The sequence below is a fragment of the Falco cherrug genome, chromosome 6 (genome assembly GCF_023634085.1).
Source record: "Falco cherrug isolate bFalChe1 chromosome 6, bFalChe1.pri, whole genome shotgun sequence".
In the NCBI taxonomy this organism is placed as follows: domain Eukaryota; kingdom Metazoa; phylum Chordata; class Aves; order Falconiformes; family Falconidae; genus Falco; species Falco cherrug.
Window position 1 is genome coordinate 72,939,190 of NC_073702.1, and position 25,306 is coordinate 72,964,495.

At 59.0% G+C, this 25,306-nt stretch overlaps 2 protein-coding genes across 2 annotated transcripts; both read right to left on the reverse strand.

Moving 5' to 3' along the window:
• Positions 1–322: 322 nt before the first annotated feature.
• TRIM35 (tripartite motif containing 35) lies at positions 323–5,317 on the reverse strand. The gene is made up of 7 exons (XM_055714741.1): positions 5,184–5,317; positions 3,925–4,354; positions 2,793–2,888; positions 2,169–2,399; positions 1,977–1,999; positions 1,392–1,513; positions 323–1,067 (listed from the first exon to the last, which is right to left on the reverse strand). Exons 1-7 carry the CDS (start codon positions 5,231–5,233, stop codon positions 502–504), a joined length of 1,518 nt encoding a protein of 505 aa, XP_055570716.1. The 5' UTR covers positions 5,234–5,317; the 3' UTR covers positions 323–501.
• Positions 5,318–6,451: 1,134 nt separating this feature from the next.
• DRC1 (dynein regulatory complex subunit 1) lies at positions 6,452–21,536 on the reverse strand. The gene is made up of 18 exons (XM_055714914.1): positions 21,437–21,536; positions 20,702–20,930; positions 19,127–19,217; positions 18,477–18,589; positions 16,639–16,822; positions 15,318–15,455; positions 14,567–14,653; positions 13,737–13,859; positions 10,506–10,645; positions 10,058–10,192; positions 9,703–9,932; positions 9,147–9,319; positions 8,543–8,632; positions 8,023–8,109; positions 7,484–7,674; positions 6,956–7,096; positions 6,758–6,860; positions 6,452–6,626 (listed from the first exon to the last, which is right to left on the reverse strand). The coding sequence occupies exons 1-18, from the start codon at positions 21,534–21,536 to the stop codon at positions 6,552–6,554; spliced, it is 2,430 nt and encodes an 809-aa protein (XP_055570889.1). The 3' UTR covers positions 6,452–6,551.
• Between the last annotated feature and the right edge of the window lie 3,770 nt (positions 21,537–25,306).

The following is a 25,306-nucleotide window of genomic DNA, read 5'->3' on the forward strand; positions in this document are numbered from 1 at the left end:
TCCCCGGGAAAGGTTGTTCTTGTTGAGGGGGAACACATGCTTCTGTCTGCATCCAGCCAAGGAGCATGGGATTTTCCTGTCCCAAGGTGCCGGGGCAAGGGCCACTGTCCCCCACTTCGCCCACAGCAGGGAAACTTGGAGCACTGCAAGCTGCAGCACTTGTAAAAGCTTGAAAAGGCCCCAGATGGTTTAATTTACTATTTACAGCACCCCCAGCAGGGAGATACCTTCTTCCTGAAGCCTTCCCAGCTTTGATGCATGGTGGAGAGGGTCACGAAAGGAGCTTGTCACAGAGAAAGGACTTGGGCACAGAGAGATGCAGTGCTATACCAGAAATACAAAATCTTTATTAACGAATTTTTAAAAAGAGGCAGAAAATACACATATTCTTTCTTTCTTCCCTTTTTTCTTTTTTTTCTTTTTCCTGAGGAAAGATGAAAAAGCACCTGGAGAACCCCAAAGGCAGGCAGAAGTGGTGCTGGCAGCAGGAGATGGTGGCTACTAGACAGGGACATCCTCGCAGATGCGGACCTGGAGAGGACAGATGCGGAGCGCCTCAGGCAGCATCCCCACGGGTGTACCTCCCACGTAGAAGTAGGGGAAGACAGTGCCACTGAACTTCTCATGGAACGTGTAGATGTGGGTCTTGCGGTCGGCATCGTAGAAGGAGAGCTCCCCTTCATCGCAGTCCAGCTCCACCCGGATTCGTCTCAGGTTGCCTGGTGCTGCCTCTGAACGTGCTGCGTTGGATGCTCGGCACGTCTCACCATCCTTCCCAGGCAGGCGGTAGATGTACCAGAAGCCGGAGCGAGCATCGTGGTGGAAGGTCCAGTGGGTGCCACCACGCCGCTGGGCCACCCCCACCCGCCAGTTCATGATGCTGCCCAGGTCCACCTCCCAGGTGTGGAAGCCAGTGGAGAAGCCACAGGAGCCCAGGATGCAGGGGGCCGAGGTGAAGCGGTCAGGGTTCTCCACCCGCAGCTCGTAGCCCCCATTGGTGATGCTGGTGAGGTCCTCGGACACCGAGAGCCAGCCCGCTGCAGAATTGGGGTCGAAGCTGAAGGGGACTGTGGTGGGAACACGTGTGTTAGGAGCCAGCTGGCTGCAGGAAAGAGCTTATGGGGGGAACACAGCCTTGCAGGTATCCATCCATCCACCCACCCCTAATCCAGCTCACCATGCAGACATGCACCTTCCAAGGCTTCCCTTTTGGGGTGCAAGTGCCCCAGAGTACCCTTTTTGCTCTCCAACCTCACTCCCCAGGGTCATCAGCTGTGGGCATGGCTACTCCACGCTCCTCTCCAGCATCCACCACCCCTGGGGCTGCTGCAGGCAAAGGCTGCTTTAGCCCGGGGACAACCACCCTTTGCAGGGAGTACCCAGCACCTCACCTACGGTGATGATGTCCAGCATTTTCTTCCAAACATTGTACTGCAGAGAGCCCAGGTACTTGGAAACATCAAGCAGCATCCCCAAAGGCACAGCCTCCGGCTCCTCAGCCGTGCAGGCAATCCTAGGGCAGGGCCAGAGAATGGAGATGGGTCAAGGACGGAGGAAGGGACTGGGCTGGGTCTCCTGGCACCCTGTGTTTCGGCAGGAGCTTCCCCACCAGCACCCCACATCTGCCAAACTTTGCTCTCACCCCAGGAGGGTCCCAGCACCAAATCTCCTTGACCATCAGGGTTTTAATGCTTCCCCCAAGACCTGAAACACTGCTTTGTGTCTGCGTGTGTGCCCCCCCTATCCCACTTAGAGGCACCCAGGGGTGCTGCCTGGCCTTGGGGACCCCCAGCACCTTCTTCTGCCAGAGCACCCAGACCTGGAGGGGACATGGGTACGGGCACTCACCCGGGGCAGAGACCTGACTGCAGCCAGGCAGAAGACCCTGTTCAGCCCCAGGGAGGGGATGTGGAGACTCAGCCACCCTGAGCACCCTGTGTCACTGGGCAGGGGACGCAGTGGGGACTGGGACTTACCTGTGCTTGCGGGTCTTGTGACTCTGGAAGAGAAGGAGAGACCAAGAATCAGACCCTCCACTTGTAAGGGCTCACAGGGGCTTGCAAAAAGGATTACCCAGCACCCTGCTCGCACCCCAGCAGAGGCAGAAGGGTGCCACAGCAAGAGTGACACCCTGCAGGGCACAGGGCAGCACCCCAGCAGGGCTTTACCAGGAGCAAGGTGCAGTCATCCCCCTCGAGGTCTGCCTCAAGCCGGTGGGCTTCGTCGAGGAGGGCTCGGCTCTCCTCCGTCAGTTGGTTCATCTTGTCCTCGATGAAGCTGCGCTTGCGCCATGACTCCTCCTGCAGCCGGGCCAGCAGTGCCCTCTCCTCGCCCCGCAGAAACTCGTGCAGCTTCTCAAACTCCCTCTTGATCCGCGCCTCCAGCCGCACCGCTTCCACCTGCCCCACGTGGGGTTGTCACCACCTCCTTCTGGAGCCCCCAGCTGCCCTGGGCTGCCCCTGCCCTCCCCCTAAACGCTCCTCTGGAGCCCTCCAACCAGCTCCAGTGCTCAGGGATTTGCTGGGCACCCACGGGGACCATGCTGCCCTCCCAAAATCCACGGCAGGCACAGTCCCATCATGCCAGTCCCCGATTCCCTATCTGAGTCCTTCCTCCCCTCAGCACCATCCTCCTCACCCAGGGATGGAGCAGCCCAGGCTGGGTGCAGCGCTCCGTCCCGGAGCCAGCTGCATTCCTGCCCCCTGCCCAGGGCACATGCATGACTTTGCACACCTGTGCACACATGTGTCAGGATCAGGCCCATTGTGTCCCTGGCAGGATGGATCACGCACCTCGTTGTGTCCCAAGATGGCCTCATAGGACCGATGCACAGCTCCAAAATCCTTCGCCTTATCCCGCAGGGAGGTCTCCATGTTCTTCAGCTTGGCCTGCAGGGATGAGACACCTTCAGAGCCTCCCCAAGCCTATGCCCAACGTTTCCAGCGTGGAAAGACAGGAGCCCCAAAGCCAGCAGGGCGAGGTTAAGCAGGATCCTTGCTCAGCCCACCCTTTCCTCTCCTGCAGCCAAGGTCTGCCGGCGCTGCACGCAGCCAGCTCCGCACTGAGCTGTGCAGACACGCTGCCCCTAAGCAGTGAGGCAGAGGAGCTTTCCTCTGCGGTGAATCCTCCTCTCTGTTTTGAAGCCCTTTTAGTGACGCACCTTCAAGTTCCTGCCTGCCTCGGTGCTGCCAGCAGCCACCGGCCCACACCCAGGGAGGCTCAGCATGGGGGGTACCCTGCCACCCTGCCAAGCCTTGCCAAACAGCCGCCCAGCGCCTGCCCCGCGACATTTGAAATCTGGCTCATCCCTGCAGGCTGAGTCAGAGCAGCCACGCTGCTTTCCTGGCCGGGAAACACAGAAGATCCTGGCACCCTGCCCAGCCACCGGACAGAGCCAGTCTCCTCCTCCTCCTCACACAGCCATGACCCATCCTGCCCCCGCAGGGCTCAGGGCTGCCTCCCCATTCCACATCCCTCCCTGGCCGGGGGAATTGTGCAACCCCCATCCCAACCATGCTCCCAGCCACGAGGTGCTGCTCTAAGAACCCGCATGGCTGGATGGAGCCCAGCTGAGAAGGAACAAGCCAAGGAAATGCGGGGATGGGGCCACTCTCTAAACCCCTTGGAGCATCACCCTGTTCCCATTTCCCACAGGGCAAACCGCCATGTCCCAGGGGACAGGGTGGCACCGGGTAATTAGTAGGCAGGGAGAGCATGGGCCAGCAACGCTGCAGGGACCCACCCTCGCAGCGTGGTGGCTTCACCCTTCCTCCTGGCACACCGGCGGGTATAAGCATGCCACGCACGAGCCAGAGCCGTGTGCCGGCAAGTTTGTGGCAGGGCGTGCGCCAGCTGCACACCTCCAGATGCTGGGCTGCCTCTCCGTGCTAGTGGTCCCCCTCCGTTTTCTGGAGCATCCCTCACCCTGCAGTTGGCTGCCACCTCCTGCACCGGCCGCATCTTGTGCCCTTCATGCTGCCTGCAGCTCTGGCAGACACAGCACGCCAGCTCCTTATCCTCCAGGCAGAAGAGCGTGGCTTCTTTCTGATGCAGGGGACAGAGGGCGGCCACCGGACCTTGCCGTTGCCCTTCCTCCTGGAGGACCATCTCCACCAGATTGTTGAGCGTGTGGTTGACGCGAAGGTCATTGTCGTAGGAGGCCTCCTTGCAAACAGGGCACAGGTGGTGCCGGTGCTCCCAGGAACGGCTCACACAATCTTTGCAGAAGTTGTGGCCACAGGGAAGTGTCACGGCTTCCCGGAAAGGCTCATAGCAAATGGGGCACAGCAGTTCTTCCTTGAAGGTGGCCGTGGAGGATGAGGTCACCAGGCTGCTGGCTCCATTCTCCATGGCGCTGGGGGAGAAGGGATGGAGAGAGGGAGACCAGAGCGGGGCTGTCTGGGAGCCCGAGCTGCAGAAACAGCCCCGTTCCCGATGCAGTCGGTTCCCTGCCCGTGACTCCCCCCCGCAGCCCCCTCCCCAGGTTGGCACCCCCATGCCTGACCCGGTCCCGGGTCACTGGCTGCTGCCAAGGGTGGGTGGGGGTCTGGGCCAGGCAGGGGCCGCCCCCAAGCTGGGGGTCCGGGTGGCGGGACAAACCCCATGCGGGGTCTGGCTGATTCCCTGGGGGCTGGAGCCCCGTGGCTCTTCCCCAGACCCCCACCCCAGGACTCTGCTCTGGGCCCCGGACCAGGACCCCCAAGGCTCTCCCCTGCGGCCGGGACCCCCACCCCCAGGGCTCTGCTCCGGACTGGAACCCCCGCAGCTCTGCCCCAGCCCCAGGACCCCCGTGCCTCCCCGCGGACCCCCACCCCCAGGGCTCTTCTCCGGACCGGGACCCCCGCGCCTCCCCCCCGACTCGAGACCCCCGCTGTTCTCCCCCGGACCCCCACCGCCAGGGCTCTGCTCCGGCCCCCAGACCCGGGACCCCCGCGGCTCTCCCCCCGCTCCCGAACCGGAACCCCCGCGGCTCTCCCCCGGACCCCCACCCCCAGGGCTCTGCTCCGGACCGGGATCCCCGCGCCTCTCCCTCGGCTCTAGGGCCGGGACCCCCATCCTCGGGGTTCTGCTCGGCTGCACGGACTCCCCGCCCGAGGCAGCCCCGGTGCCCCATGCTGGGCGCTGCTCCAGTGCCCGCTCCACGCTGCGCCCCCCGTGCCCCGGGGGAGCGGGCAGGGCCCTACCTGGCCGGGGCCGGCTGGCGGCCCCGGCGGCGAGGGACCCGGGGCGGCATCTGCGGCGTCCTGCGGCCGCGCCTCGTCCGGTGCTGACGGCGGCCGCGGCGGCCGTTGGGGCGGGGCGGGGCGAGTTGGGGGGCGGGGGCCTCGGCCGGGCTCGGCCCCGCCCACCGCCGCCGCTGCGGTGGCTCTGCCCGCCCGGCTCCAGCCCTCCTGCTGCTCCTGGGGGCACTTCCCCAGCCCCCGGCCCGTGGGGCGGCGGGTTTAGGGCCCTCCCGACCCCCGCCGTGGGGCTGGGATCTCTGATAGCCGCCTGCTCCCCTTCCCCTGCGGGAGCTGGATGCTGCTGGCTCCCGTCTGCCGGGAGCGGTGCTCCGGGGCATCCCCCAGCTCCGGGAGCCGATGCCTCGGCAGTCCCGGGGGCCCCTGTCCCAGGCAGTGTGCCCGTCCCCGCCTTCCCCGCCCCGAAACCCTTTCCCTGCCTGCCACCCTCTCAATCCTGGCGTTTTGGTTTGCATTTCTGCCCTGTGGATCCTGCTGCACCCCGGCTTACAGCCAGCAAGCCGTTCCACAGGATCGCCAGCCCTCCCAGCTGGCTGAATCCCCCGGTGGGAACCAGGAGAAAAATCAAAATTATTCAAGGGCCCAGAGAAGCAGCGAGCAAAAAACCAACCCGTGTTACCCTGCTGTGGTATGAGAAATCACTCAAGTGGCGCCCGTGTGAGGCCAGGGAGTCAAGCTGGCCAGGAAGCCTGTACTGGGAATGAGATACAACGGGTGTGACCCAGAGCAGTGGAAGGGAGTCAGGGATGTAACGCGGCCCTCCTGGCAAGAGTTGTGCCAGTAGCACGGCTTTGGGCTGCTATTGCCTTAGGAACAAAGAGTTTAGGTGCATGCAGATGTAGCAGTACTGGGAACAATGAGGGAAAAGGAATTGGAAGCGTGTTGGCTTTGTTTGGGAGGAATCTGAGGGGAGAAAAGATTCTGGGGCAACAAAAGGAAAAGTGGGGAATAAGGTGTAAAACCAGGGCTCTCCCAAAGCCAGGACACCTACAGGTGGTGGGGATGCTGAGCTGCGGGAGGTGGAGGGTCCGGCCTGGCTTCGGCTCTGCGGAGGGAAGGGAGGACTCGGAGCACATGGCTTTGCTTCATGGGGAAATGCTTTCCTCCAGCACCACGAGTCCCCTGGACTGGGGGGGGCGCTTGGCTGCAGCTCCCCAGCGCCTTCAGGGCCAAGACGGCTGCCCCTGGCAGGCCACACACACGCTCACAGCCCAGGTTTGGGAAGGGTTTATTAGTGCCTGTCGGGATGCCCTGATTCCAGCCGCAGCTTCAGCTCAGAGCAGAGCAAAGCCATGCCCTGGCCCTGGGCACTCACCGCACTTCCTTGGGGCAGGACAGCTTCAGGTCCACCTGCTGTGTGGGAGGGGAGCGCAACTTGCTCTTCACCTGCGGGGAGAAGCACCCTGAGCCTGCCAGCAATGGGTGCCAGGCAGTGGCTCCCGTGTCTGAGACCTCTGCGTGGGGCACACATGGCGGGGTGTCCCCAGAGCCCAGGGGAGGAGGATGCTGCCACTCACCCCGGCGCTGACATACTCCTCCAGCAGCAGGCACAGCTCCGAGTTCTGCTGCCGCAGGACAGCTGCTTCAGCGAGCAGGCTGGCCCTCCGCATGAGCACCTCACTGGGCAAGGAGGGCAGAGGGTTGACATGGCCACTTGGTTCCCCCAGCCATGCCACCAGCCTGCCCTGTCCCCAACAGCACTGCCAGTCACTCACTAGTATTCCTCCAGCGCCACTGCCAGCGCATCCCACAGCTTTAGTGTTGGCTCAGGGATAACATGTGCCAGGGCTTCCCAGTACTCCCCATCCTTGGAGCTGTCCCGGACCTGTGGCACCTCCTTTACCGATCCGTCCTCCCTGGGGGACAGAGAACAAAGCCCTGGGCCTCAGCTCTTCAGGGCTGACAAACAGCCCCGTACCCCTCAGCTGCACTGAGCACCATTGCCATCATCACACCGATGACCACAACCCCACAGCTGGTACCTGCCTGCCCCATGGCTTTGCTTCCCTCCCTGGGCTGCTGGTCATCTCCTGCCTGGCTGTCACCAGCCATCCCTCACTCAGGCGCTGTCTGTACCCCCTTGCCCTGGTGGGACCCTCCTCATCCCTCTGTAATCTTGCAGGGCAGGCAGGGGAAGCTCTCGCTCCAGCCAGGGCAGCCACCTGCACACCCCAATAACCTCCTCTGTCCCCCAGCCTGGCCCCCTCCCAGGGACAACTGCCCCACTCTGCCCCTAGTCCTACCTCAGCTTGTCGAAATCTTGCACAAATGCTTTCAGGATCTTTAGGACGTCATCAGTGTGGATGTACACAGACGGAAGGGAGCCCAGCAAACTCCAAGGGGATTTGAGCTCGTCCCTCTGGGCACCAGATTCACCGTCCTCTCTGTCCTCAGCCGGATCCGTGACATCTTCTCCACCTGGGCTGCCCCGGCTCTGGAGGGAAGGCCAGCAAGCTGGGCACTGTGCCTTCCATCCCCTCCTCCTCCCCAGGAGCTACCTTCCCCTTGGGAGCTTCCAGCTGCCTGCAGCCTTGTCCCTTGGCAAATTTAGGCAGCTGAAGCAAAAATTAATGTGCAAGAGCCTCTGTTCAGCCCTGACAGAAGTAGATTACAACCCCTCAGCCCTGGCATGCTCACCTCCATTTTCTGGTCACAGGGAAACATTTCAGGGCCAACGCACTGGTCCCCCTCTCTGCCCTCCCCAGCTGTTCAGCAGATGTTCTACTACCCCTTCCCTCGACCTCTGCTAGGCTGTCTCCACCGCTGTGCCTGCTGGTCCCACCTGGCTTACAGCCACCTCCTGGGTTTTGTACTTCAGGAAAAAATCCATCAGCTGGTACAGCTCATCCTCACTGTCGATTTCGAGGGCCTGGAGAGCAGAGGAACCATGTTAGTGTCCCCCAAAGACATCACGGGAGGGCGAGTGAAATGAAGAGCATTTCTCAGGAGTAGAGGGTGCCTCTCTAGCGATGCCGTGCAAGGCAGGAGCAGGTGGAAAGAAGTGGTTCACGTGGGACAGCCGGGGGTATCTGTGGCTCGGAGAGTCTGAGAACAGGCTGGACAGGCCCTGGGAATGTTAATTCATCAGCAGGATGGCCTTGAGCTGAGAAGCAACTGGCCACAGTGCTTCACACCCTCTGGCAATGCTCCCCTTCCCTTGCTGCCCTAGTCTCCCCCCCAGCAGCTCAACTGCACTTCTCTGGGGTGGTTCAGTCCTGCACTGCATGGACACGGGGCAGAAAGCTTTCCCTCGTGACCACCAGCCTTTCCTGCAGCCCCCGCTGTGCCAAGCCACAACTCACCGCAAAGATGGAGTCGAGCTTCACGAGGGCACGCTCATGCCTCCCCAGCGTGTGCAGGGGCCTCAGCTGCTTGCCTTTGATGAGGAAACCCTTGGGAGACATGCAGAGAAGAGAGTGCAGAGAAATAGCGAGCGTCTCTGTCCCTGCCCACACCGTGCTATGGAGGGGCAGCAGCTGGGCACCATGAGGCTGGAAGAGCCACCCAGCAGACAGAGAAGATCACAGTTGTCAACACGGTGATGCCAAAAGGACATCATGACCTGAAGCTCTTGCTGACTGTCCCTGGAGATGGGGAACAGCCTGGAGCATTAGATGCAGCAGGTTTGCCTGTGCTTATTCTAGCCTGGGGAGCTGCGGATGGGGACATTGGGGCCATGCCTGCCAATACCTTTTATTAGCATTGTATATGTGCCACGCACAGTGGAAAGACTTGGGGATCCTCTCACAGCCCCTGGGGCAGCTCTCTGACAACAGGCTGCTGGGCAGAGCAGCAGGAGCCTTCACCCCAAGACATGGAGCTTGGAAGAGATCCACTGCAAGCTGGAATCACCAGGGCACAGTATGCCTGCTCCCTGATCAAAGCATGTGCTACATCATCACGCACCCATTCGTCGCTCACGAGCTCCAGGATCCTCTTGGCAGTCTTCTTGGAAATATTTCGCAGAGGTGTGACTCTACCCTCAGCCTTCACTGTGTTTTCTGTTTCTCCTTTTCCGCTGTCCACTTCTTCCCTCCCCTTCTCTCTCCTTTCCTCCTCCTGTCCCCCAGAGCTGCTTCCTGAAACACGAAGGGTGAGCAAATGCCTTTGCTTAAACTGTGCTCTGCAGGCTGTGCTCCCCCGTCACATTGCTGCAGGGGTCAGCAGGGCAACCACAATTTCCCTGCAACCTGCAAAGCACCCCCAGGATCTCGGGACACGTGCTGGCTCTTGGTCAGCTTGTTTGGAACTGGGAGCACTGGGCAAAGGACAGTGCAAAGAACCCCAAGCTGGCTTGGCATGAGCCAGCTCAGGGCTAGGGACAGCCCCTGCCTGGGCTCGCAGTGTCATCCCTCTAAGGTCCCACCTTGCAATGGCAAGGGAAGGAGTGACAGGCGGGGCTGTTATGGAGGAAGGTGAGGGTCTCCCAGTGCCAAAAGTGTGACAAGGCTGTGCATCCCACCTGTCAGGACCTCTGCAGCCAGCTTCGTTGCCAACCTCTTCTCCTCGTAATGCCCAAGAGGGCCAACATTATTCAGGAACCAGTAACAAGGCTCTTCCCAGGGCAGCCCCAGCTGCTGGGTGTGAATGATGCGATCCGCATTGAGGGCTTTCCGCATCAGCCCTTTGGCTTCCTCCTCGTTCATAAGCCAGACCTCTGTGAACTTCTCAGCATCACGGACAGCAAAGTGCCTGTGCAGAAGGGAGATGGTCCATGGAAGTAGGCTCCATGCCTCAAAATGACAAGCCAGCTCCCCCTGCACCTCACTTAGGTGCTCCGAGGCTTCATCGTGGGCAGATGCCCGTGCACACCCCACCTCATCCTCCTCTGCACCTCCTTGCACTGCCCTGTGATGTGCTCGCAGTTGGCTGCCAGGCTCTGGTTCTCCTCTCTGAACTGCTTCTCTTGTTTGGCCAGTTTTGTTCTCAGGTTATTGAGCAAGCTGTGGAGCCTGAGGAAGGACAGCAAAGCTGGGTACTCCCAAAGAGGCACCTTCAGGCATACCCAGCATGCATGAAGGCTTTGGCACTTGGGGCTGCTTATCTACTAGTGACTCCTCAGTGCCAGGGCCCGATCAACCCTGATGCAGCTGGCACTGCTTGGCCATGGCCAGCCTCTTCAAAGTGCTCTGGCGATGGCCCTGCCCAGGGATGGGCTGGGACACAGCTCACTGGCCTGCTCTAGGTGATGAGCTCCACAAAGAACAACATATGGGTGGTGATGGCAAGTAAGGCAGAGCCCATCTTCCAGGGATGAGTTTTTACCGGTTGAGCTTCCTCTTCTGCTGACATGTGATGATGGTGTTCTCCTTGTCCCGCTTCTTAAGCACTTGAAGGCTGTACTCCAGCTTCTCCTGCTTCAGCTGATAGACGGCTCTCATCTGCTGGAGCTGCTTCTCCAGGTTCTGGCATTTCAAAAAACAGGAAAACAAGCCCTGCTTTGAGCAAAGGCCACACTGAAGCCCGGATCCTACTGATCCTGCATCTCCAAACCCCATCTCTCCATGCACATTTTCACAGCTAACCCCTGGCCACATGGCATCACTCATGGGTGAGCGACGGAGATGTTGTCCATCGGTGCATGCTACAGGGTCATGTCTGGGCAAGGGAGAACAGACCAAAGTTGTACCCAACTTTCACTCAGTGGGGCACTAATTTTGGCCTCTCTCCTCAACATAGCTGCTGATTTTCATGTCAGTTTTAGGAATTGCACATCCGTGAATTAACCAAGAGGCTCAGAAGTTATCTGGTGAGCTGGAGGAAGGGACACATAGAGTGACCACACCAACTCCAGCTCTTAAAGAAAGCAGACAAAACAAATAACCGAAGCATTTGTGATGGCAGCATCTTGCTGCGTAGCCTGCGGGACAGCAGAGGCAGAGAGTTCTCTCCTTTGCTCCGCAGCTGCAATGGAGGAGACATTTGCAATGGAGACATCTGCCAGCTTCCCAGCATACCATGTGCTTGACAGCTGAGGGAAAGGAGAAGCCACTTCCCGGGCCCTATGGTTTAATTCATTAGTGTAAGTGTTTTCCGTGTGCAAAAGGAGGCAGAAACCTGATACTGACAAAAACTCATAACACAGTGCTTTGCTGGTGAGGCCTATAAAGATTTCTTCTGTGATAGGAAGTGATTGGCATTACAATGCTGCATGGCCCCAAATTACAGCAGCAGCTACAGGCTTGATTGTTCACAGGAATCTGCACAGCAGAGAGAGCCAGTGGGGTCTCTGTCAGGGGCTCAGGATTGCTCTCAGGCCAGGGGGATCTTTGGGGGCAGGTAAAGAGCCCTGAGCTGTAGGCTAGAAGTGGGGAAGACACTGGTACCCGAGTTAGCTGGCTCAGAGCTCTCCTAGGTAGCCCTATGTACAACAGAGAGTGTACAAACCACCTGGGAAGACACCCAGAAGCAGTCCCACCTGGCTAAGATCAAAGCTCAGCTGAAGAAAAGATGCAGGTAAATCCCAGCAGGGCCAAGGGACCTTCTTCTTAAAGCAGATGGAGGAAAGCCATGGCTCAAACCCTGTGCTTAAAATGCTGATTCCCGTCTAGTAAAACCGGGGAGTACTCAATAACCCCCAAACTGTAGACTTCATCATTAAGGTCTTGGCTAAGCTCCTGCTCCAGGGATACCTCAGGAGAATGATATCACAGGTCAGTCAGGAAAAGAGGTATTTCCAAATTCTTTTTTCTTACTCTCCCTGAACTGGAAGGGTGAAGTCTGTGCTCTAGAGTTGCGCAACTGCAGTGCTAAAGGGAACCAGGAGGACATCTGATTCATCCCTCTGCCCCACAGAAGGAAAACTTCACCAAATCAGTCCCAGCAGATTTTGATTCAAGGTGTTCCTAAAACCCTGTGTCACAGAGCAACAAACCAAGGGCACAGTCACTCAAGCTAACGACCAAGCAAGTCCCTGCCACTGCTAGCTTGAAATGTGAACCCTAAATCTGAATGCCAATTTAAATCTTTCCTACCAAAACTCAGCTCCATGATTTTTTCTTGCATCTACAGTGGACACAAAGAACAAGTCATCCTCCTCCCGCATCATACAGAATTGTACATGTTTGTAGACTCGTCACCTCCCTACAGAAATCTGTTCCCTGGTCTAAGCAATCCCAGCCTTTCAATCTTTTCTTAGCAGTCATTTGTCTGCTTGGTTTGTTCTAGACCTTCTTCCCTGTTCCCAAGCACGCTGCCAAACCTGGGCAAGGACACAGAGATACGGAGAGGAGTAATCACCATGCCTGTGTTACATATAAACCTTCCCACAACTACAGCTAAAGGCAGCGAGTGTGTTTTCACAACAGCTCTGCATTGCTGTCTGTGAACCTTGATCTCCAGCACGCTGCTGCCTCCCCCCTCCAATGGCTCAGAGCCATCTGGAAAGTCACATACTCTGTGTCACCTTCCAGGTTATCCAGACGAAGGTGAAGAAACCACAGAGTCAGAACTGTCCCCCTGGACATGCCCTTTCAGGCTGACAGGGACCTTGCAACAGTAGTATTTCACCCACAGTTGTGCAAAAACTTCTAGAGAGCAACGCTAGCCTGTATTTCCCTGGGCTTCCTAGAAGGACATCCCATGGGACAAACAATGAATCTTACTAAAGTCCAAATGCAAAATGTCCTGTTCCCACCATGCAGCCCAGGAAACAACACACAACAACTAGCGGGGAAGGTGTCAGTGGCAGCGGGGCTCTCTGCTGAGATGAGGAGGCTAAATGATGCTGGGGAAAACCAAACCTGCCAGCCCAGGGCCAACACCAGGGCTGTCATCCAGGGGACCAGGAGGATTACAGAGAGCCACAGATGCACTGCTTTGTTGGCACCGCTGCTTGCAGAGAATGCAGTGCACTACAAAGGTATCTGTAACTCAGGGAAGCCCTGGCTATGGGGTTTGGATCTGCTGTGAGAGCCCTTGGTGGTTGTTCAGCCAGCTGTGTGCCAGGGCTGTGCTCTTCCACTACATGTCCTCCCAGCTCAGTAAGGGCAAACTCATGATAATTCTCACACCAAGTGGTCTTCATGATCCATAGAGAAATCATGGGTCTGGGGATAGATGTCAGAGGAAAAAGCTCACACTTCCTAGGCCGAGACCCTGACAAAGGAGGAAACTGGGTTCTGAACCAGATCTGAAATTATGTGGTGTCAGGACATTCACACTATCCAATCCTCCTATCAATCATGGTGCCAGAAGCAAACACCTTGACCCTCCCAGGTGCTTCATATGTCCTAGAGCTACAGTTCATGTGCTACAGACCTCTGAGAGCCAAAGACAGATGGACACTGTGGTACAGGACCCATGGAGAGGAGAGAACAGCTCCATCACTCTGTTGACACAGGGCTGGACTGTGCATGCTGAAGAGCTGAGGTGACCAGGGACCAGCTGTAGCTTTCATACCCTCTAGCTGCTCCACAGAGCCAGCTACACGCAGAAAAACCCATGGAGATCTGATCCACTGCCTCCCCACATGGCACACACCAGCCTTTTCTGTACCTGCACATCATTCTCCAGCTGCAACTTCATGCTGTTATATTCCTCCTCATCCTGTACCCGCAGCTGATTCAGCTGTTTCTCAAACTCTTCCACCTTCTTCACACGGGCATGCAGGTATTCCAGCTACAGGCAAAAGGAGAACATCACCCATCAATGGTGACAGCTTCCTCCTGTGATCACAGCTCCTTTGGCCAGCCCAAAGAAAGCTCATGCACGGATAATTCCCTTGCAGAACAGGCTGAAAAACTACCCTTTTGCCTCCCAATACTCCTGAGGAACCAGCTGCCTGCATGCATGCATGTTTTTCAAGGCAGCCCAGAGCTGGAGTGCAGCATGGCTCCTGGGCCCTCACTGCGACAGACGCTGAGGTGCTGGAGAACTGCAACAAAGCTGGTGAAGGGTCTGGAACGCAGCTCTGATGAGTACCGGCTGTGGGAATCAGGGTTCTTTAGTCTGAGGAAGAGGCAGCTCAGGGGAGACTTTCTTGCTCTCTACAGCTACCTGAAAGGAGGTTGGAGTGAGGTGGGGGTCGGTCTCTTCTCCCAGGTAACAAGAGAAAGGACAAGAGGAAACAGCCTCAAGTTGTGCCAGGGGAAATTTAGACTGGAGGTCAGAAAAAGTTGCTTCACCAACAGGGTTGTCCAGCACTGGCACAGGCTGCCCAGGCAGGTGGTGGAACCACCATCCCTGGAGGGATTTAAAAGACGTGTAGACATGGCACTTAGGGACATGGTTACTGGTGGGCTTGCACTGCTGGGTTAACAGTTGGGCTTGATGATCTTAGAGGTCTTCTCTAACCTAAATGATTCTACATCTCACATGGACCTTACCTCCTGTGCCTTGCAGGCCTGGATGGCTTCCTCCCACTTCCTCCTGTTGCTGTCCAGCAGCTCTCGCCGTTCAAGCTCAAAAGCTTTCTGTGAAGGAGACAGAGCCCTTCACCATCATGTCAAACACACACTGGCCTGATCTCTCTTCTCAGTGTCACAACCCCACTGGCAGAGATTTCATACTGCGACCCCGTGGGGCCTGCTGCTATCGGCCACCCAGAGCTGGGAGGGATGGTCTGGGTGCTGGGGTAGCTCTGCGAGTTCACTGGAAATCATTGCCTAAGGGTAATCAGTGGAGCTTGATCAGCCAGCCACCTGATTTCACCTTAGGAGACATTAAATGGGGAGAGATGCCCTCACTCAGCAACACATACACGTTTGATCTGCAAGGTGGAACTCTGTGCTCTGCAGAAGGTAAGGTTAAAGAAACACAGTGCTCCCTTCTGGCTTTTAGAGAGACCCATAACCAGCCATCAAGCAGCAACAGCTTTCACATGCCACCAAGTTGCTCTGCACTGAACCACACTCATTCACAGCACAGTATAAACCAGCCCTTCAGCACTCAGCACCATTCAGTGCTCTTGCTCGGCTGGATTTCAGCCTCACTGACCAAGACATCAGCCCTGCGGCTCTGGACAGCAGTCAATCCAGCCAGTGCAATGGGCCTGAGGCCTTTATGCCATACATATGGAGAGGTAAGCGGCTGCAAGTTCTCTCATTGGACTTTTCCTTCACCATATGAACTGGCTACCTCAATCTGCAGGAGTTTGTGACGGTAAGTTTTCAGCATGATCCTGATCTGTTCCTCCATTCTCTCCAAAAGCAGGTGGATATCATCCGACTGCTTCTTAATGGCCTGCATGTATTGCTCATCCTTGTTTTTCAGTTCCTGGAGGAAGAGAGCAGATGTTGAAATCAGAGACAAGTATTTGACCAGGAATCCTCAGGAGCTAACTGAAAGGGTAAGACCCAGATGCAGCCTTTTCCAAAGAGGTGATGAGACCAAAGAGCCAGAAAGTCAAGAGGTAGTTAGGAGGCAAGATGGGAGGAGAGACAGATCATCACTGCCAAAAGGTACAAGTGAGATGGAGTGAGAGGTGACATGCCTGCAGTCACACCACTCTCTCTCTGGGGGTCAAGTAACCTGCTGTGGGGAAGGTTTTCTTCCCTCTACAAAAACACCACACACCCCCTGCTCATTTTCCTTTTTTTTATTACTGTGCAATCTGGTACCTGCCAGTTTGTCTCACTACTACCAGTGTCCTGTGTGCCCGTCCTTGCACACTGGTGCCAGGACACACGATCTCATCTTCCACACTGGGACACTGGCACTGCAGCTCCTGGCACAGTTTCCACCAAACAACATAATGGTTAGGGTTGGAAGGGACCTCTGCAGATCATCTAGTCCAGGGGTCCTCAAACTTTTTAACCAGGGGGCCGGCGCGCGGATGAAGTGGCAGGCAGTCATCTGCGGCTGCTTGGTTTCCCCCCAACCCCCGGGGTGGGGTGGGGGCGTTCTGTAAATACCGGGGGCCGGATTGAGGACCCTGGGGGGTGTATCCGGCCCGCAGGCTGTAGTTTGAGGACCCCTGATCTAGTCCAACCCTCTGCTAAAGCAGGTTCTCCTACAGCAGGTTGCACATGATCGAGTCCGGGTGGGTTCTGACTATCTTCAGAGAAGGAGACTGCGCAGCCTCTCTGGGCAGCCTGTCCCCGTGCTCCGGCACCCTCAAGGGAAAGAAGTTTTTCCTGCTCTCCCCACGGAGCTCCCTGTGCTGCAGTTTGTGCCCGTTGCCCCTTGTCTTATCACTGGGCGCCTCTGAAAAGAACCTGACCCCATCCTCTTGGCACTTGCCTTAAGATACGTGTATACATTGTTAAGAATGTTTTGACCCAGACCAACTGTGACTACACAGATCCCTACCACGTACTGCGTACTGGTGGACTGAAGATCCAGACAGAGGGATGACTGAAAAGCCAGACAGAGGGGTGCCTGTTGCTTTAGAACAGCATCCTCCAGAAGTTGAAACCCCCCATCCTTCCCAGTTGTCCCTGCCTGGTCCCCACACTACCTGCTGCAGTTTGCCGATGAGCTTGTTCTTCTCCTCCAGAAGCAGCGTGCACTGCTGCTGCTGTTGGTTCAGCAGCTGCCACAGCTCCTGCGGGATTGTCATCTCCTTGGCCGAGGCCCACCTGGAGGTGATCTCCTCAAACTTGCATCTGCTAGACTCTGCTTCATTCTCCAGCTTCTCTACCCTGCAGGCAGTAAGGAGCACATGGCAGATGGGGAGTTGGGGCAGGGCAGCAAGTGCTTCATGCATGGTACAGTGCCTCATGCTTGCAGGAGCACTTTCCTGCACAACCCAGTGTGAATTCAAAGTGGCATCATGATACCAGTGGGACAGCAGCTTTTTTGCAAGTTCAGTTAGAGCATCAAACAAGGGCAGAGCCGGCATTCTGCAGGCCCTCCTCCTCAGGCAGGTATTTCCCCAGCTTTGCCCTCGCCCAGTGATCTAACAACCGCTTGGCTGGAGGAGAAAAGACTGAAGAGCTCAGCTCAAGCAGCAGTCACCTTTGCAAAGAGCACTAGTCCTTCTGCCACACGAGCTGGCTCTGGGCAAAAGGTGATGGACACGTGTTGCCCAGCAGCCTCCCAGCTACATCTAGACTTGGAAGCCAACGTGGCCGGAGACTGTACTCCACCTAAAGCCAAAGGGCACTGAACAGCTGGCGTTCCATATTACAAAACTCTTTCCTCTCCCAAACCATCCAACATGCTCTGGAGATGGCCCTCGGCTCAGGCTGAACAGCGGCCACCACCTTTGCCACCCCAAAATCTGCTCTACAGGCAGGTCCTGGACACAGCACCTGGCTCCTTAAGGAGATTCCCAGTGGGAATCCCAGCCGAGCAAGGGACATGCAACCTGATGCAGCCAGCCTCCCAGAAACTGTTCTTACAGTGCCCTCTAAAGGGATTAAGCAAGGACTCGGTGTTTCCTAGCGGATCTCCGAGTCCTGGGGACAGGGCTGAAAAAGCTAGTCCCCCCAGGCGACTGCCCAGCTCCTCTGGGGGAGCAGGAAGGCACACAGAGAGGGTCAAAGAATAATCGAGGCTGAAACAGTTTTGGGTAATCTCCGGCTCCTTATCACAGCAGGATTAATTTCAATGTCGGAGCAGGTTGCATAGGGCCTTGTCCAGGCGCGTGCCCGGTATCTCCAAGGAGGAAGATCTCTACATCTGTGGCCCCTCACCCAGCATCTGACCACTCTGACTGCAAAGACCTTCATATCCAATTTCTCAAATCAGCACAGCCTCACGTTCTTCCCACTCCTCACACACAGCCTGATGGGGCTGTCCCGGCGCATTCCCACGGTATAGCCAATAACTACCCCTATCTCCAGGACTAGAGGGCAAGCTCTGTAAACAGGCCATTTACTGAGCCACCTCTCAGCACAAGTAGCACATTCTCTACCACGGTCTCATCTCCAGGCTCAGGAAACCTGCTAGGAAAGCCAAATGCAAGGGCAGCTGTGCCTATGTTTCTGGAGCAAGGAGACCATGGGTATACACGGCATAGGCTCCTGGTAAAAAGCTAAGAACCAGCTGCATTTCTCACACTTTGGAACTGAAGATGTGATGAGTCTGGAGGAGATCAGTAACCAGACATCCACAGTACTGCAGTGCCACCTGGGGAAGCAACCAGCCTACCAGCCTTGACCTGCAGAGCTCTGATAAGATTCAACTGTGGTAGGTGGGGCCTGGAGGCTCTTTCTTTGCCTGAATTTTCCTTGTGAACATAAATTCAGTGTAGCCCCAACTTCTAAGTGTTCCTGGATGACCAGCACTAGGATGTCCTCAGAAAGCCACACCAATATCTACACTGCTCCTCCCCACTGTACAGTCTCTTACCTCTGCAGCTTCAGCTCTGCCTCCTCTGCTCTCCTCTGTGTTTCCCTCAAGTCAGCAGTCACCTGGATATTTGTCACCATCTGCGTGCCATCAAAGAGCAGCTTGGCCAGCCTCTGTGAAGCAGGTGATAAACATCTCACATCCAGAGACCTGACCTCTGGAGAGAGGGATACTGGAGGAACTCTTGCTATGCATGTCCAGGCTCTGGTTCCTATCCCCATGCAGAGGTGCCTGTGTGGATCTATAAGCCCTGTCTTCCAATGCTACGGCAGGACTGGTAAAGCACTGCAAGGACCCCAATGCACCCATAGGTCCTCCCTCCCCTGGAAAGCCCCAGCATCAAGAGGAAAGGGCTCAGAGCACCTTCTTGTTTTGCATCCCCTGTGCATGTGGATGGGGCTAGGGGTATGTATGCACAGCATCAGTCCCAGATCCTTCCAGTTCATGGGCTGTTTGTCACAGCAAAATCACATCCTCAGGATCCAGCCCAAGAATCACGCTCTACCCAGTCCTGAGGAGTTTCTGTCCCTCCTGCTTCTCACATAAATGCTGCTGCGTGCCACTAAGCACTGCACAAAACTAAAAGAAGGGTAAAGCCAAATGTCTAGAGGTCAAGGACCCAAGAGGACCTTCCTGTCCTAATGCCGTACCTGCCTGCTCTCCTCAATCTGCTGGTGGCTCATTCTCTGTTCTTCCTCCTCCTCAGCCATCTTCAGCTCTGCATCTTCTCTAAGGGCCTCCCTGGGCAGAAGAGGGTAAAAGACAGAACATTTTATACCACACCATCTTCCTAATGCTCGGAGGTGCTCTTGGATCTGGGATACCAGCCCAGACTGTCAGTTCAGCACAGCAAACTTTGCTCTTTTTTCCCCTCAGTAGGTTTTGTCCCAGGCTAGGAGGACCCCACAGATACAGAAAGAAGACAGGAAAGGCTGGGACAGCCAACCTGAGGGAAAACAGGGTCCAGGGTTCCCTTTCTGGAGCTGGGAGTACAGCCCGGGGCTGGTTACTGCTGCAGCACAGAGCTGAGGGGCTCAGCCCCCGTTTGCTTCCTGGAGGGAGGAGGGCAGGGGGCAGGGGCTATCTGAGGGAAGCCCTTAGGTGACTGTGGGGGACCCTTGCTTGGCCATGAGGACAGCCAGCTTCTGCCTGGAGCCACTTCAGCATTGGCACTGATCCCATGTGAGCTCCTTGGGATCAGTCTGACCTAAAGGCAAGGCTCTGGGTCCAGGAAGGGGAAAACGTGCCTGCGGGGGTGGGAGCGGATGCTAATGACTGAGGTGTGGTTGCACCCCATGGGTTGGTGGCAGGGTCCACAGGCACCTTGTTGAGGTTCACTCTTAGCTTGGGGAGGAGATGGTGGCTACTGCCCCAGTTTTCCCCAGCCTGGGGGAAGATGGGGAGCCGGACCCAGCCCCAGCTCAGGAGAGGGTGGCAGGGTACTGCCCCTGCATGGTCTGATCCCACCCGGCCTGGAGGGACAGCACAGGCTTGGCAGAGGACCGCGGTCCAGTCCTGCTTTGGGGAGAGGTGTGCTCCGTTGCTGGTTAACATCACTGGCCTGGTCCGGGACACCACCGATCTGGTGCTGATCTTGTCCGGGGGGGGCAGAGGGTCCGCGGCAGGGCAGCGTCTCGGGGAAGGGGGTATCGCTGCGCCGGTGCCCGGCTGGGGACAGGGCAGGGATGTCTTTGGCTTTGGGCTGAGCTGGGCTTGGGAAAGGTGGCCTGCGACCTCCTGCCGTGTGGCAGGGAGTGGGGAATGTCCCTGACTAGTTCAGGACTGAGGGCGGTCCCTCACCCAAGGTCAGTCTGGGGAGGGGTCCTGGGTCCTGTGCAGGCTGGGCAAGGCCAGGTCAGGTCCCTGCCCCCCGCCACTCTGTGGTCGGGGTCCCGGCCTCGGTGCTGGTGTGCGGCAGGGGATGTTCGGAGCCCTGGGGATGGCCTCTGAACCTGTGCTGGTGCCCGGGGGGGCTCAGGACTGGGGGCACTTTGGGGTGAGGGACCCGGAGCTGGCACCAGTCGGGGGCGGAGGCAGCACCCCAGTGCCGGGCTGGGCAAACACCGATCACCGGTGCCCAGCGAGGGGCTCTGGGGAGCGGGGCCCGGACACGGGGCCGCCGCGGGGCAGGGAAGGGCCCGGGCCCGAGCCCGGCTCTGGCTGAGGAGCCGGGGCGGCTGCAGGCCGCCGCAGCCGGGGCGCTGGGGACGAGCCCCGTTTCTCACCGGCGCGTCGCACGGAGGCGGGCGGCGCCGCGCTGCTCGGGGCCGGGGTCGCTGGGGGCCGGGGTCGCTGGGGGCCGGGCCCCGCCCGCTCGGCGCCGCCGCCCCGGGCCCGCTCCCCGGCTCACGCGGCCCCGGCCCGCCCGCAGCGGAGCCACCGCGCATGCGCGGAGCCGCGCGCCCGCCGCCGTCGCCTGGCAACGCCCTGGGCGCGCCCGCCGCGGCCGTTGCGCTGGGCGGGTGGCGGTTGGCGGCGGGCGCGGGCCCGGAGGCCGGGGCGGTAGAGCGGGGGCCGAGGGGGCCGATTGCCGTCACCGGCGCCGCGGTGAGACGCCGCTGGGTCCCGCCGGCGCCGCGCCGCGCCGCCGGGCCTGGCCGGCTCAGCAGCCCGCGCTGCCGGTCACCGCGCCGCGGGGCGGGGGGGCTGGGCAGGGACCCCTGGAGCCCACCCGGGCCCGGCCCCTGTGGGTACGAAGGCCCGGGCTGCGGCCGCGGGGCAGCCAGAGACACTGCGCTGGGCAGAGGAGCTCGTCCTTGTCTCTCGGAGCCCGGGTACGCATCCCAGCCGTGTGTACCAGCAGCTCCGGGCAGAAACCCCTGGTGCAGTTCCGCAGCTCCGGAGCCCTGCAGGCGCCTTGGCACTGCTACATCACCGCCTTCATCTTCCTTACTTTCCTTCACAAGAGCCAGCTGTTCTCTCAGCTCCTGCCAGAGCAGTTCTCCATCCTCCTGCCATACATCTCTCTTCAGGCGCTCTATCCTCCTCTCCCTCCCGCGACCTGCTGGGCTTGTTGCTCCCAAAGTGCAGGACTTGGCGCTTGGCCCTGTTGGGTTTCATGCAGTTCCTGTCAGCCCATTTCTGCCGCCTGCCAGAGTCTCTCGGGACTGGCGTACCAGCCAGTACTCAGTGGTAGCCAAACCGTTGCGCTCTCAGCAGCGCTCCAGCTACAACTCCAGGGCACGGCACTATATGGGCTGCCAGGAGGAAAGCTGACTTCATCCCAGCCAGAGGCAGCACAGAATTTGATCGCCAAGGCGGGTTCGGGACCGGGATTAGGTCTGGGGTGGGCAACTGGAATGAGACCCCATCCTGAGCTGGCTCAGCAGCTTCACAGGTCCGAGGTCCAGACCTGCTGGAGCCCAGTCACACAGAACCAAAGTGAAGCAAGGGGGGAAGATCAGGAGATGACAGGCTGCTGCAGCCAGCAGCCCAGACCGGGAGGAAAGAGCAAGCCCACGTTTTTCGGTAGCCCACCCTGACCCCAGGTGGCCTGCCCAGGGGGTGGGAAGGAGGGATCATGCCAAGTGGAGCTTCCCCGTTCTCCAAAGCTGCAGGTGCATGGCCAAAGCACAAGTGACTTCTCAGCAGAAGACAGCCCTGCATCCATGCCATCAGCAGGACGACGTCAGCAAGTTGCAGAGTCTCTCCTCAGCCGTTCCTCCCGCTGTGAACCCCATGCCCAGCAGCCTTACTGTGCCAGGCACGTCTCCACTCTGCCAGGATCCCCACAGGCCCTGGGTGCCAGTCCCCAACAAAGCCCAGGAGGGCCCCATTGCTGGTGGGGAGCACTTGGACTGGGGAAAGGGGGGTGCCCTGTGCGCCCTGCCTTTCTTCTCCTTGCAGCCCTTTGGCAGCCTCAAGGGACTTGGCAGACTCAAGCCTCGCTGCTGCTGCTGCTGCTGCTGCTGCTTTTTTGCATGCCTCATCTGTGGGTCTCCGTTGCAGCTTTAGTCCCGGAGAAATGGGCTGGAGGATGGTGTCGATGCCGAGGCTGTGCATCCCTCACCGGGGCCGGCAGAGGTGCCCAGCCGGCTACTGCGGGACTGCCCAGGCTGGCAGTCTGAGAGCCCTGTGCCCACTGGGGCCATGGGCAGTGCCCTGGTGGGGAGCTCAGCCCCTGGCCCCAGGGGAAGGGGAAGGACAACTGGGGCTGCATGGCTGGAGCTACAGGAGTGCTCCCAAAAGGCTCCTTGGAGGGACAGTCTGAAACGAGGATGAAGCAAGGACCTGGTATGAAGCTGGTGGGGGCAGCTGGGGACATGCCAGCCTCCCCCATGGTGGGGACGAGGCACAGAGCTGCCTCAATGCCTGTTCCTACTGCCAGCACTGTCGCTGACACCCTCGTAGCCCTGGAGGTCACTGCCCCCCCCCTCCCATTCATTCAAGACATGAAGAGCTCTCGTGGACGTTTGAAGGACACTGCTGCTTTATTCAAATAAAAGCTTAGTTTCACAGCCGACCTCTCTGCCAAGGTGTCGCGTTCCTGGGGAAAGTGCTCACGGCTGCTCTTTGGGCTTCTCTGCTGCTGGAGGCCTCCAGAGATGACAGGATGATCTTTGCTCCATCCCAGCAGAGCACAAGGCGCTTGAGGGCCTCTCTTATCCTTGGTCCCCCGATGGCTGCTTTACCTTCCCCTCTGGGCAGGACAGCAGCAGGCAGGCAGGCAGCAATGACCTGGGGACAGCATGGAATGTGAGGAGCAGCTGCTGGGCAGGGAAGCCCCAGGCACTTCTCTCCATCATCTGCCACCTGCACTGGGTGGGTGCCCAGCGGGCCGTCTCCTCTTGCCCACATCAAGCATCGGTGAAAGGCCATCGCAGCTCTCACCGCCATCCCAACGCTCCCAGACCACAGTATCTTGTCCTACAGAAACACCTCCCGAACGACACAGCTGTGAGAGCTGCACAAGGCAGCCCAGACCATCCCCATCCTCCCGTGCAGCGCTTGCTCTGCCGACGCTTCTCCCATCCCACCTTTTCTTGCCGGTGCTCCTCAATCCTCCAAATCCGCAGCGTGGAAGAGTGTGTCGACCTTAGACAAGAGGTTGAATGTCAGCCTCTGCTTGCCTTCCGTGGTGCTGCTGGGTTCCGGGCTCTCTGGCTCCAACAGCTCATCCACCTTATCCCCGATGTTCCTCTGCATGCTGGCCTTCAGCATTTGCCAGGACTGCACGACGCGCTGCACAGCAGACCTCTGCCGCAGGCCCCTCTGATCTGTGTGGGGCAGGGCCTGCTTCTCAACACTCTGCGTCCCCTCCAGGACCGCAGAGGACATGGACGGGGCACTTGTGGGGACTGGCTCCAGGTCTGCCGAGGACAGGAACAGGGCATTCGTGGGGACTGGCTCCAGGACTGCAGAGGACAGGGATGGGGCAGACGTGGGGACCGCGGGGGGGAGAGGGTCCTCCTGGCCATCCGGATGCAGGTCCGTGCTGCTGGTGTCACTGCGTTCTGCCCGCTCAGGAGCCCTTGCGTCCTGCCTGTCCCGTCTCCTCTGTCCCTTCTGTGTTCTCCGGGGCCTGAGGACGGGGTGTGATGCCTGCGAGCTCCGTCTGTCCCCAGGGCTCCTGGGCAGAGGCGCGTTGCAGTTCTTGCAGCACCTCTCAGGGGCTATTTCGGGGAGCCGCTGGGTGGTGTCCCACACGTAGGGCGGCTCCCCATCGACGGCCAGCTCAAAGCGCAGCCGCAGGTCCAGCTGCAGGTCCTCCTCGTGCACCAGGATGTCCGTGTTGTGGAGGGTGATGGCCAGCGTGGGCAGGTCCTGTCCTGCCGCGGGCTCGCTGTGGTGCGGGCAGGTGCTGATGAGGCATCGACAGCACTGCAGGCAGACGCGATATTCTTCCTGAAAGGCTTGAGGTGGGATTGAAGTGCTGCTGTGCCGCATTTTCTTCAGCTCTTCCAGCAGGTTGCGGCAGATTTTGGTGATGTCCAGGGACGCCATCAGGGATCTGGCGAGCTCCTGCATGTTGCCGATGGAGGGCCAGTTCCTGAGGTGCTCTGAGCTGGTGTCAGCACTGAGAGGCCCGCCTTGAGCCATGCCTCCCGCCTCCTCGGGGAGCTCCCTTGCAGAGGCTCCTTCCTCGCTGCTGCTGCTGCTTTCCCCCGCTTTTCCTCCAAGGACCATCATCCGCCTGTGGGGGAAGGTACCAGCTGGGCTGTGGGGGCTGTTGTGGGACAGGACAGAGCCAGCACCCTCCCTCTGCCTTCTCCTGACCGGCTGGGTGAGCTGCCAGCTGCCCGGAGCCATCTCTGGGATGCTGTGGCTCAGGTGGGCTCCTGGGGACATGGGGCGAGCCCAGGCCAGCAGAGCGAGGGGCTGGGTGCCCTCCATCCTGAGGAGAAAAGGCCAGCCCAGGCCAGGGGCTGAGGACAGAGAGGGGCGCCGCGGCCACCGGTGACCTCTGTGGGAGGGGGTATGGTGGGTGTCAGCAGGGGAAACCTGCCCTCCCCGCAGGGGGTTGCCCTGGCCCTCCCCAGGCCCTCGCCCCCCCTTGCCTTGGCCCCCCACCCCTTCCTCGGCCTCCTCGTGGGGATCGGCCGACCCCAGGCCCTGGCTCTCTGCTGGATCTTGCTCTTGCCCACCCGCAGCCTCCCTGGGGCAAGGTGGCAGCTGCACGGGGCAGAGGGACCCCCAAGTGGGTTCCCCGGGTGCCCGGAGGGGGCTGCCCCCCTGGCAGGGAAGGGCTCTGCTTACTCAGGCTTCTGAAGCCACGCTGTAGAGTCCAGCACACCTTCCCAGGGCACGCGGTCTCCTAGGGCAGGAGGCAGAGTGAGCAAGAGCAGCTGTCGCAGGTGCTCCGGCTCCGATGGCATCTCTTGGCCGCCAGC